This window comes from Solanum lycopersicum, chromosome 2 (genome assembly GCF_036512215.1).
Source record: "Solanum lycopersicum chromosome 2, SLM_r2.1".
Lineage (NCBI taxonomy): Eukaryota > Viridiplantae > Streptophyta > Magnoliopsida > Solanales > Solanaceae > Solanum > Solanum lycopersicum.
The window spans coordinates 47,548,050-47,560,919 of NC_090801.1; the positions used below are offsets into that span (position 1 = coordinate 47,548,050).

The window sequence follows — 12,870 nt, forward strand, 5'->3', positions numbered from 1 at the left end:
TCCCTATAATCTTCCGAGCGGCTCCCAGATCCTTCATCTCAAACTCAGCACTAAGTAAACCCTTCAGCTTCTGAATGTCATACTTCTTCTTTGCAGCTATCAGCCTATCATCTTTTGTACCACTGCCTTGGAGACTGCTTAAGTCCATATAAGGACTTCTTCAACTTGCAGACGTGATTTTCCTTCCCTGGAACTTGGAAACCATCCGGCTGAGTCATGTATATCTCTTCCTCCAACTCTCCATGTAGAAACGCTGTCTTCACATCAAGTTGTTCAAGCTCAAGATTCTGATGTGTAACTATCGCTAGTAACACTCGGATGGAAGTATGTCTGACCACTGGTGAGAAGATCTCATTGTAGTCCACTCCCTCTCTTTGGTTGAAACCTCTGGCAACAACCCTGGCTTTATACTTGACTCCTTCTGCTGGTGATATCCCTTCCTTCTTCTTGAAAATCCATTTGCAAGTAATAATCTTTCTCACCGAAGGCTGTATGACCAAATCCCATGTCTGATTCTTGTGTAGGGACTCTATCTCATCTCTCATAGCAGCAAACCATTTTTCAGAATCAGGACTTAAAATGGCTTCTTTGTAAGTAGACGGCTCAGATGTATCTACCTCTTCAGCAACCTGCAGTGCATAACCCACCATGTCCTCAAAACCATACCTCGTAGGTAGCCGAACTCCAACCCTCTTTGGCCGATCTTGAGCTATACTCTGATGGATATCTGATGGCATAGATTCTGGAATATCAGTTTCTGTCTGTGGCTCTTGATCCTCCTCTTCAGGTTCTTTCAAATCGCTCTCGTTCTGAATGACTTGAAACTCCACCTGTTTATCAAGACTCCCAGTTTCTGACGTAGTTGTAGGCTTCACAATGGTTCTAAGCAGAGAACTTTCATCAAAGACAATGTTCCTGCTCATAATAACCCTCTTTTCTGCTGGAGACCAGATTCTGAAACCTTTCACTCCATCTCCGTAGCCCACAAATACTCCCTTTTTAGCTCTTGGTTCTAACTTACCTTCACTGACGTGATAGTAAGCCGTACAACCAAAAGCTTTCAGATTTGAATAATCAGCAGCTTTTCCTGACCACATCTCCATAGGTGTCTTGCACTGTATGCCTGTATGTGGTCCGCGGTTAACCAAGTAGCAAGCTGTACTAACCGCTTCTGCCCAGAATCTTCTATCTAGCCCAGCATTAGAGAGCATGCACCTTGCTCTCTCCAGAAGTGTTTGATTCATCCGCTCAGCTACACCGTTCTGCTGTGGTGTATTTCTAACTGTACGATGTCGAGCAATCCCTTCACCCTTACAGAATTGATCAAATTCAGACCAGCAAAATTCCAGTCCATTATCAGTTCGCAACCTCTTGATCTTCTTCCCTGTTTGATTTTCCATCAAAATTTTCCACTCCTTGAACTTCTGGAAAGCTTCACTTTTATGCTTCATCATGTACACCCAAGTCATCCTTGAGTAGTCATCAATAATGGACACAAAAAATCTGCAGCCTCCCAAAGACTCAACACGGCATGGACCCCAGCAATCAGAATGGATATAATCAAGTGTGCCTTTTGTTCTGTAAATGGCCTTTGGAAACTTGTTGCGATGTAGTTTTCCAAAGACACAATGTTCACAAAACTCTAGGCTCTTAACCTTATGACCAGCAAGAAGATCCTCCTTTGACAGAATTTGCATCCCTCTTTCACCCATATGACCAAGTCTCATGTGCCATAACTTAGTTATATCCTCCTGGTGAACTTCTGACGATGCAACATGGGCTGAACCTGTAACCGTGGAACCTTGTAGAAAATACAAAGTACCACGCATGACACCTTTCAGAATCAGATTTGAACCCTTCCAGACCCGCAAGACTCCATCTTTTCCCGACCAGCTGAATCCCTTGCTGTCCAAAAGACTGAGAGATATCAGATTTTTCGTCATCAATGGAACGTGCCTGACCTCGTTCAATGTGCAGAAGATACCGTCATGTGTCCTTATCTTGATCGAGCCTGTCCCAACCACCTTGCAGACAGAACTGTTGGCCATCGAGATGCTGCCTCCGTCTACCTGCTCATAAGTCGTGAACCACTCTCTCCTAGGATAAGATGTGATAGGATGCCCCAGAATCGAGAACCCATACATCTGAATGATGAGTGTGCTCATCCGCAACTAGGGCAATGTCTTCTTCAGAATTGGTGTCTTCTTCAGCAACAGCAGCAGAAACTGATTGTTTTTCCGATTGCTTCTTCTTCTTTGGACAATCAAATTTCCAATGTCCCTTCTCCTTGCAGTAATTACAAACATCATCCGGCTTTGCACCCTTCGACATCGGCTTATTTTTCTTTCTGCCGTTTTTCCTTCCCTTTCCGCTACTGGTGAACAGACCGGAAGGCTGTATGTCCGTACTTGTGCCGTTAGCCTTATGCCGTAATTCCCTGCTATGAAGGGCCGATCTGACTTCTTCCAGCGACACAGTATCTTTCCCAACAATGAACGATTGAACAAAATTTTCAAACGACATTGGGAGAGATACTAACAGAATCAGGGCAGCATCTTCATCCTCGATCTTCACATCGATATTACGCAATTCTAATAACAAAGTATTCAATTGCTCTAAATGTTCCCTGAGTTGTGTACCTTCATCCATTCGTAAACCGAATAGACGTTGTTTCAGAAGCAGCTTGTTGGTTAGAGATTTTGTCATGTACAAACTCTCCAGCTTCAACCACAGACCAGCAGCAGTCTCTTCATCCGAGACCTCCGTGATGACGTCATTCGCGAGACACAGCATGATCGTCGAGTGCGCCTTTTCCTCCAGAATCGCCATCTCAGGAGTAACGACGACGTTCTTGTCTTTCGACAACGGCGCCCAGAAGCCTTGCTGTTTCAACAAAGCCCGCATCTTGATCTGCCATAAACTAAACTGTTCCTCCCTGTGAATTTGTCGATTTTCACGTTCAAAGCAGACATCTCGAATTCTCCAAGAACACCGATTAACCGAGAGGCTCTGATACCAATTTGTTATGCGGAATTTGAGATAATACGAGAAAATATAAACGCGAAAAACAAGACAACAGATTTACGTGGTTCACCAATAAATTGGCTACGTCCACGGGGAAGAGAGGGAGCAGTTTTATTATGGAGAGGCAAAAACAGAATTACAGAATAGGGTTTGTCATAGCGTCTATATATAGTGCTAAGCTACGCCCTAACAGGCTTGGGCCCACAATACATAATTGACAGCTAATTAAGGGCTCAATTCAAGGCATTCAACAATACTTGTATTGGTTTCGCCGGGTCAAAGGTAAATGTCCTGCATTACCTTTTTGATAATAAGATGAAGTTGTCGCAACAAAAATATCATAACTATTTTAGCAACTATCGTAGGTGTTGCAACAAGTACCATAGTTATTGTAGCAAATACTATAGTTATTAGGTTCAAGAGTATAACTGAGAAAAAAGGTGGGTGAAAGTGGTATATTTAGCAAAAGAGGTTGATGTAGAGTATAGTTTAGAGGTACTTTTATCCCTTCTCCATTATTTTTATTACTAGTTTTAGAACACGTCCGTTGCATGTGTATCCCATGTTATTTTTTTTATATTCATTATAACAATTAGAATTCTACATATACATGCATGTAACGAATAACAAAATGCGACAATTACTAATAAAATTATAAAATTGTGATAAAAAATCAAATGAGAAATCTTATTTTAATGTATAAATTTATCAACAAACTGTAAATTTAGAACTTTAGATAGTAATTAGCCAATTTGCATTATATATAGTTACAAAAGATTAACTTTAGCCTAAATAAAAATACTATTAAAAGAATCATAAATTTATGGAAAATCAAATTAGAGAAGTTTAATCACAATAACATCAAATGAGAAATCTTATTCTAATGTATAAAATTTATCAACAAACTGTAAATTTAGAACTTTTGATAGTAATTAGCCAATTTGCATTATATATAGTCACAAAAGATTAACTTTAGCCTAAGTAAAAATACAATTAAAAAAAATAGAAATTTATGGAAAATCAAATTAAAGAAGTTTAATAGAGAGAAAGCACATGTACAAAATAAACAAAGAAAAAAACATGCGACAACATACACATTCTTTTGAAGGCTCTAGTCATAACATTAAGTATATAGAAAAAGAAATACAAAATCACTATATATTTTTTTCAAATTTTTTTAGACGCTTCTCCCAAAAATAATTATAACTCAAGAGACTTCTTCATTTAGTTAAAGTATGAATCAAATAAAACAATAATGATATAAGAGACACTATTTAATCTGTAGAATGAAAAAATTAACCTTAATTAGAATACTCATGAAACAAATAAAGATGTATATGGAATAAAAATAGAGTAATTAGATGGTGTAAGTTACGAAGATGAATATATTATTCCTTATCACAATGAAAAGAAAGAATACAATAACAACAATTATTATTTAAAATAATAATAGCAATTAAAGTTGCACCAAGTAATTTGTCTAAAGTATTATCTATGAGACATTGCAAATCTTCAGTGAGCATTGGTTATGGTCTTTATATATTGATTTAACTCAATGGTCTCATAATAAAATAATTTATGTTTTAGTATAAAGAAAAATATTTAAAAAATTGGAACTATTTTAGTCGTTAAAAGGGTAGAAATGCCTAATATTTTGTTTATGAATACTGTCTTTCAACTTTTTGACTTTAACCATTTTTTTAATATTTAGTGTGGCATATAGAATGATTACTATTTATAAATAAATATTTTATAGGGAAAAGGGTCAAATATGCCCCTAAACTATTCAAAAAGGTCTAGATATACCCTCCGTTTAAAGTTTGGTTCACTGATGCCCTCGCCATCCAACTTTTGGTCCAAATATGCCCTTATGAACGTTAGTTGCCATGTTGGACATATCCAACTCATTTTTCATTTCTTTAAATGCCACATGGAATTGCCATGTCATTTTGGTCTTACCACATAACATTTAAATGAAAATGGAAAGATATTCGGACTTATAAACACTTAATCCAACCCATAAATCAACCCCCTTTTAAATGAATTATCCGATCAATTTTCAACAATTTTGTTTAATTTTTATTTTTTTCGATAAATTTCGAAAATGAGTAATTGATTAATTAAAAAAATAGAAAAATATGAAAAAAGTATAAAATTAACGCCAAAAATTCATAAATAATTATAGTAACCTTATATTAAATTTAAACACTTTTTTTTATTTTTTTTTATTTTTTCGATAAATCCCGAAATGAGTAATTGATTTATAAAAAGAATGAAACAAATATAAAATTAACGCCAAAAATTAAAAAATAAATATAGTAACCTTAAATTCAACAATTTCAACATTTTTTTAATTTTTACTTTCTTCAACAAATCCCAAAAATGAGTTTATTAACAAAAAAATATGAAAAAATATAAAAATTATGTAAAAATTCAGAAATAAAAAACAGGAAAATATGAAAAAATATAAAATAAAAAAATTATTGAATTTAAGTTTACTATATTTATTTGTGAATTTTGACGTATATTTTTTATTTGTTTTCATATTTTCCCTTTTTATTAAAAAATTACTCATTTTCGAGATTTGCCGAAAAATATAAAAAAATTTAAAAAAATTGTAGATCTAAATGTTACTATATTTATTTGTGAACTTTTGGCGTTAATTTATATTTTTTCCCCATATTTTTCATAATTTTTATTAATCAATTACTCATTTTCGAGATTTATCAAAAAATAAAAATAAAATTAAAAAATCCAAATGTTAGATTTAAGGTTACTATATTTATTTGTGAATTTTTGGCGTTAATTTTATATTTTGTTTCATATTTTTCTATTTTTTATTAATCAATTACTCATTTTCGGGATTTACCGCAATAATAAAAATTAAACAAAATTGTTAAAAATGGGTCGGATAGTGAATTAAAAAGGAGCTGATTTATGGGTCGGATTAGGTGTTTACGAGTCCGAATATTTTTCCATTTTCATATAAATGTTATGTGGTAAGGTCAAAATGACATGGCAATTCCATGTGGCATTTAAAGAAATGAAAAATGAGTTGGATATGTCCAACATGACAACTAACGCCCATAAGGGCATATTTGGACCAAAAGTTGGACGGCGAGGGCATGAGTGAACCAAACTTTAAACGGAGGGTAAATCTAGTCCTTTTCAAATAGTTTAGGGGCATATTTGACCTTTTTCCCTATTTTATAATATTTTGATTTAACACAGGATAGAATGATAATTCAATTTTATACTCTCTTGATTAAATCTTTTTTTACCCTTCAACCAAAAACAAGCTCCATAGGAAAAAAATGGACAAATACAATGAGAACTTATCACACGGTGTAATATAACACCAAAAGATTGAAGAGAAGACACCATATCAGAAAGAAAATTTATGCATTAGGATTGTAACATATATAGCCAAAAAGAACATACACAATGAAATTAATTTTATACTATGACAGAAAATCATAGAAATATAAAAAATATTATGAACAACATATATCAAAATTGTAGTCCACCTTACTTTTTTTTTCTATTAATATACCGACATATTATTTAAATATAACAAAAAATCATTTAATATAGAAGAAAGAATAATATAATTAACAAAACTAAAACGGAAAGCGACAAGGAAAAAATTGTTAACTAAATAGTGACTTACTATTTCAATAATACGTTCATCTAAATGTCAAAATAGCACTTCCAAATGTATTAGAACCATATTGTACCATCATATAGTTTCATGCAATAGAGAAGACCAAAAAATTTTCGAAAAAAGAGTTGGAATATGAATTCTTGTACTTTTGAATGCTCTTGATTTGTGTTGTTATTTTCTTTTCTCCATGTCTTAAATATCTCTACATTTTAATAATATGTGGAAGATGAAAATAATTCAAGTTAATTAGAAAGGATAAAGTAACATATGAAAGTTCAAAAGAGTCATCTTTTCATTTACCATATTCATTGTAATTAATGTAAGTTAAGTAGTGCCTTCAAAATTTAAAGCTAAAAAAACCTTTCAACTTCAGTAATTAAGTGATGCATGAATAAATAGGAGTAAAAGACTTAAGAAAATCTCATCCTTTGTTTTACTAATTGATTGTGTCATTGATTGGATAAATTAAAACTTTCTCCCTAACTTTAAATACTTAAGAAAATTAAATAGAAGGATATGATACATACATATCATTGTGTAATTAAAATATTTATATTTAATTAAATGATAAATTAAATTTTAATTTTGTAAAAGGGCAAAATAGTAATTCAACTTTTCACTATAGAGCTTCCCACTTATAATAATATATGATGTAAATGTGGCCAAAAATTAAAGCATCATTAGTGGCTTTTTATAAGTGGGATTCTTACGTAATTGTACAAAGTGAAAACTAAAATGATCACACACACACATATATATAAAATGTATCAATATTATATAAATAATATATAATTATACATATATATAATGTACATTTACATATTAGAGATATTTATACATCAATCCATATATACTATGTATGAATACGTTCCTTATATTCTACTTGTGATCTTCATTCATATTTGTCCCATCAGCCCAACGGAATTATCAGCGCTAGTTTATATATGTATATATATTTGGTGCCTATTTTATAAATCATAAAAAATATTGGACAATAATTATGTCTATTTTGTCAAATAAGTTAAGATAAAATCCACATGTAGTAAGTTGTCCATAGAGTAAGTGCAACTGATGCCAGAGCATAATTCCACAGCATAATTACTGAACATTCACTTTCACCAACTTCAAACAACTGTGTAATAGTCCCTGCCCATTTACCAAACCAAAAAATATCAAAAAAAAAAAAAGTTTTTTGCTACACATTATTCATCTTAGTCAAAAAAAAAAAAAATGTAAAAAATAACTTCACATTTTCCATTAGTTTTAAAAGGACAAAAACTTGTATGGCAACAAAAATATTAATGACATGTTTTAAAATAAAAATGTTACACAAGTATGGTACCTATGGTCATGGCAGATGGAAGTGCATATTGCAAAAGAAGTACAAACTGATATAATGAATCTGATCCAACCAACCCAAAATGGCGTGCAACTTTCACAACACAAATTCCTGATAGTGGCAATGCTATATAACGTATTACTTGAATGCCTATCACAATCCACGCACCTACTTCTGACTTTTTCAGCCCTGCACTTATAAATATAAATATTTTTTACATTATCGATAACTGATACATATTATCTGCTAAGAAAAATAAGATAAGTAACCTGCTACGAAATCAAACCTTTAAGAAGATTTGCTCCAACGATCAATGTCATGGCTGGTATTGCAGCTTCTCTATAACGTTGAGTTAATTGATTGTTATATAGTATAGTACAAATTAATTATTCAAAATTGAGGTTTAATTTGTTATACCCAAGCATAGATGCAGAGCTATCGATGACATGCAATGGAGCCTCATTTCCAATCATTAAATTTCTTAGCAAAGATGATACACCAATTAAGATCCCAACAATCTGTAGAAATTACATAATTTGAAGATTATATTCTTTTTTTTCATTTGAAAATGTTTTTGGACATGATTAAATGTGGACATACCGTAGCAATTGTTGAGGGTGCAAATAACATTTTGAAATTGATTCTCTGAGTCCATATTTTGATATGTTGTTTCATCTTTTTCACAACATGTCCCTGTACAATATGATATTATTCAAGATCAAAAATATTAGCTAGCATCACTAATGTTATCATCACGTAAATTGTTTTACACTATATATGACATCAATAAATTAGTGAATTTGTATTTTAAAGAAAGTAACCTGATGATGCTCATGTATGGTTTGATATGAAATGAGAGGCAGTGCAAGTTGAGATTGATGGTCCATTTCCTCTGGAGGTAATTTTGGTACATGTGTTGAGGCATTATTATGTTGACTTCCAGATGCTCGAATCATGTTATAGATATATGTCCAAATATACACTGCTCCTACCTACATATGAAATATAATACAAACCACAAATTAATCTTACATACTATTAATTTTAATCTGTGAATTACATCACGTAGTTTTAATATGAAACTATAATCTATCCCTAATAAGTTTTAATTATATTAATCTCTTAAAAATTAAAAAAAAAATCGAATACAATAATTAAAGCTAGGATACATTAAATATTGTCTTGGATACACTAACATATAACTTGGATACATTAAATATTGTCTCTGATATATTAATCTGTAGTTCGACTAATTAAATACTGGCTTGAATACATTAAAAACTAACTCGGATACATTAAATATTGGCTCAAATACATTAACACGTAACTCAAATACATTAAAAAAATAAGGGATCTTGGAGATTTTTAAAAGTAATAGCAGATAATGGAAATAGGTGAAACAAAATGTGTGTATTTCTGTTATATGTCCTAATTTTAATGGGGGTGTCAAAACTGAGTTCAACTATAGATAATCTTAAATCATTCAAATTTTAACTCATTTTAATATAATCTTCAATTGAACTCAATTTAATCTCAAGTCTCAACACGTTTTAAGACTCTTTCTTATATCGAAGGTATAACTTACTATCTATTTTAAAATTTATCTATCCATCTGTATTTTCTGTTTTTAATTCTTTTTTAATTAATTATGATTATAAAATCTAAATAAAAATATATTAAAATGATTGAAATTAAACGAGTTAAATTGGAAACCCAAATTTAAACTTATTTAATTAAGCCCAAAATAAATTTGAGTGCATCAAAACCCAACTCAGTTGCTATTTAACTCATTTTAATATCTCTATTTTTAACTGAATCCATCTATTTGACACCAACTATTAACAAGAGAATTGTGTACGTAGTGATACCGCCATAGATAGTGATGCATAGGCCTTTCCATTAGTGGAGCATGTAATTGAATCCCCAAAAGGACTATTCTTCTCCTCACATACTGCTGGTATTATGATGAGAAGCAAGTTCCCCAAATTCCCTATATTCAAGAAAACAAAAAAAAAATTATTAGATTCAGAGTTCATTTTCCAATAGAAAATTAAACATACTATTTTTTCCGTCTTAATTTATTTGTCTGGCTTTTTATTTGATACGAAATTCAAAAAAATTAAAGAAGAATATTAAATCTCAAGGTCTTAACTAAATATATACAGAATTATCAAAACGTTTTTAATTTTATGATCTCAGATATGTTAGAGCAAAATTTAAAATCAACTCTGAGTTTGTTTACCTGCAGAACAACAACTAATAACTAGGCCATGGAGATGTATAGGAGTTTTTGTGATTTTCACAAGTATCCATCCAAGTATTGAACCAATAATAAAGGTGAGAAGGATATTTACTGGCATGAACCATCTATACAAAAAAAAAAGACATAATTATTATTCAATAATTAATTCAATAAAAAAATTAAATTAATGTAGCACATGGAGGTAATTCGTTCAAAATATTATGGATAGAGCTCAAGATAATTTGAATTAGGTTCAATTTTCAACAGTTTAAGCCTAACCCATTTAAAGAGAATTCTTGTTGAGTTAATTCAATCTTCAGTTTCAACTCGTTTTAAAATTTTTTATTAAGATATATTCCTATTTTTAAGATATGAATTAGTATCTATTTAATATCATTTAAGATTTATCTATCCATTTGTTACTTTTTTAAAAAAAATCAGTTGTCAAACTGTGCTTATGAAAGTTAAATATCAATATGATAAATTATTGAAATTAATCGAGTTAAATTGAACGGGTCTCATTTTTTAGCCATGCTCAACATAAACTCGATCGGGTCAAGATCCAACTCAACTTCTATTTCAACCTATTTTAATATCTCGAATTTCAATCCAATCCGCTCATTTACGTAATTAAATTGTATAAAGAAAATGTACCCACAATGAAACAATGTTGCTCGATGTTACTGTTTCAGCCAAGCTGCTAGCCACCAACGCTGGAGTAAATATATAAAACACAAGCTGCTCCAACCATTGAACCAAAAAAAAAAGAAAACCTTTAATTTCTTTGTTCAATACATATATATATTACTAATCGGCTTCTTACCATTCCGCGAAATATTGTGAATCTAAATTAAAATACGAAAAAAATGAATCTATGCGCGAATAGATTTAAAAGAAAGAGAAAAGTTACATTGTTCAAATGGTGTCTTGCAGTGGAGCCAAGAAGATTGACAGGTTCAAGAGCAAGTAATAAACCAACAGCAGTAATTATGAGTGTTTTAAGAACAGGCATTAATGCCACCACAAACAACTCCACAAATGCCATCCTCAATTAATTAAGTTGAGCAATTTTTATAATAGTTTAATGCATAAATATATAGAGAGTTTTTTCTCTCTTTTTGATCAAAGTATATAAAGAGTTATATATATATATAGTATATAAGGTACTAAGAAATGGAGGTCGTCATAATTTGAATTTATTAATATTATTATAGATAGTACTAAGATTTATGGTTTAGAATGGTTGATAAATCAAATGACTAGGTCCCAGTTATACAAGTTGGATTGGAATAATTCCAAACTTGAAGTTTTTTCATACTTAAATGAATCATAAAATTTCAAATAATTACTCATTTTTAAAAAGCAAAATGACTTGAAAGGTTTTTATATTTGGCTCTGTTTGCAAATTGGACGTTTATACTAATAATTTTATCAATTAAATTCTCAAAATCTAATAAAATCCGAAAATTTAAACCCCTTTTTCATCCAATGTGAATGGGTGTGTCCACTTATTTTACACATGAAACTTTAAACGTCCTTTTTAGCGACACATAAAATATTAAAGGAGTATTAAAAAATAAAAAAAAATTGGAGATAATATTGAAAAAGTTGAACTTTAGGTTTCTTCAAATTCATGCAATAAATGAAATTCTTATCTAATTTGAATTTTACATTACAAGTTCGCAAACACAAGCCTAATAAATTCTCAATATCACAATTTCAAATTAATTTCATAAATTCACAAAACTCATTAATAGCTCTTCAAAGTTTATTAATGGAGTTTTTCAATTTTTTCCTATTCACTTACAAATGGATTAAGTACAAAGCTCTCTCAGGCCATTTATCGTTCATAACTCTTTTTATTAAAATTGATAATTTTGCTTAGCTAATATTAAATTAGTATTATATATTATATTAATATCATTAAAGTTGATAATTTTATTTAATTTATATGAAATTAATATATATAATGTACTCGTTTAGAAATAACTCATTAGTCAATTGTACGATAAGAGTATATGTATATTATTGTGGTATCAAGTGTATGTATATTGTGGTGATATCATTAAGATTTTTTGTTCAAAAATTACTCATTAGTTAATGATAATATTATAAGAGTATATGTACATTTAATTATCATAATTTTCTTTTTTTAAATATCAAGGATTTAATTATTGCAGATCAACATCATTGAGGTTTCTAATTTAAAGATTACTCATTAATCATGACAATTCTTAGTCGAATTGGTATAATATGCGGGTATTTTAAATTAGCCTGATATGATAAATTTAACTACAAGAATATAAACAAAAGAATCACTCCTTGATATATCTTATAAAATACCATTATTACGTCAATTCAACCATGTTTACGACCTATATATGCGGATAAAGTTTTATCATTTCATTTTAAGAAAGAACTCAAGTTCGACCACATCCACAAGTAGCAGCAACATGTAAAATTGTAACTAGCACTGCAAACAATGATTGTATAGATGCAAATCCCCAAAATAAGGCACAACACCATAATAAAGACAATAGGGAGGAAAAAAGATTCAAATGGTGCATCAGATCTCCATACGATTTCAGTAGAAGAAGGGAA

At 30.7% G+C, this 12,870-nt stretch overlaps 1 protein-coding gene across 1 annotated transcript; it reads right to left on the reverse strand.

Annotated features, from left to right (window-relative positions):
• Positions 1-7,442: 7,442 nt before the first annotated feature.
• On the reverse strand, positions 7,443-11,827 carry LOC101264385 (protein PIN-LIKES 3-like). The gene is made up of 10 exons (XM_004231586.5): positions 11,180-11,827; positions 10,928-11,007; positions 10,270-10,394; positions 9,896-10,017; positions 8,849-9,019; positions 8,628-8,720; positions 8,445-8,545; positions 8,314-8,366; positions 8,031-8,216; positions 7,443-7,834 (listed from the first exon to the last, which is right to left on the reverse strand). Exons 1-10 carry the CDS (start codon positions 11,312-11,314, stop codon positions 7,710-7,712), a joined length of 1,191 nt encoding a protein of 396 aa, XP_004231634.2. The 5' UTR covers positions 11,315-11,827; the 3' UTR covers positions 7,443-7,709.
• Positions 11,828-12,870: the final 1,043 nt, after the last annotated feature.

Coding starts and splice junctions, on each gene's coding strand:
- LOC101264385 (XM_004231586.5), bottom strand. CDS start 11,314: ATGGCATTTGTGGAGTTGTTTGTGGTGGCATTAATGCCTGTTCTTAAA. Junction 11,008..11,179: donor CAAGACACCATTTGAACAAT/GTAACTTTTCTC, acceptor TGGTTGGAGCAG/CTTGTGTTTTATATATTTAC. Junction 8,217..8,313: donor TGGAGCAAATCTTCTTAAAG/GTTTGATTTCGT, acceptor TTATAAGTGCAG/GGCTGAAAAAGTCAGAAGTA.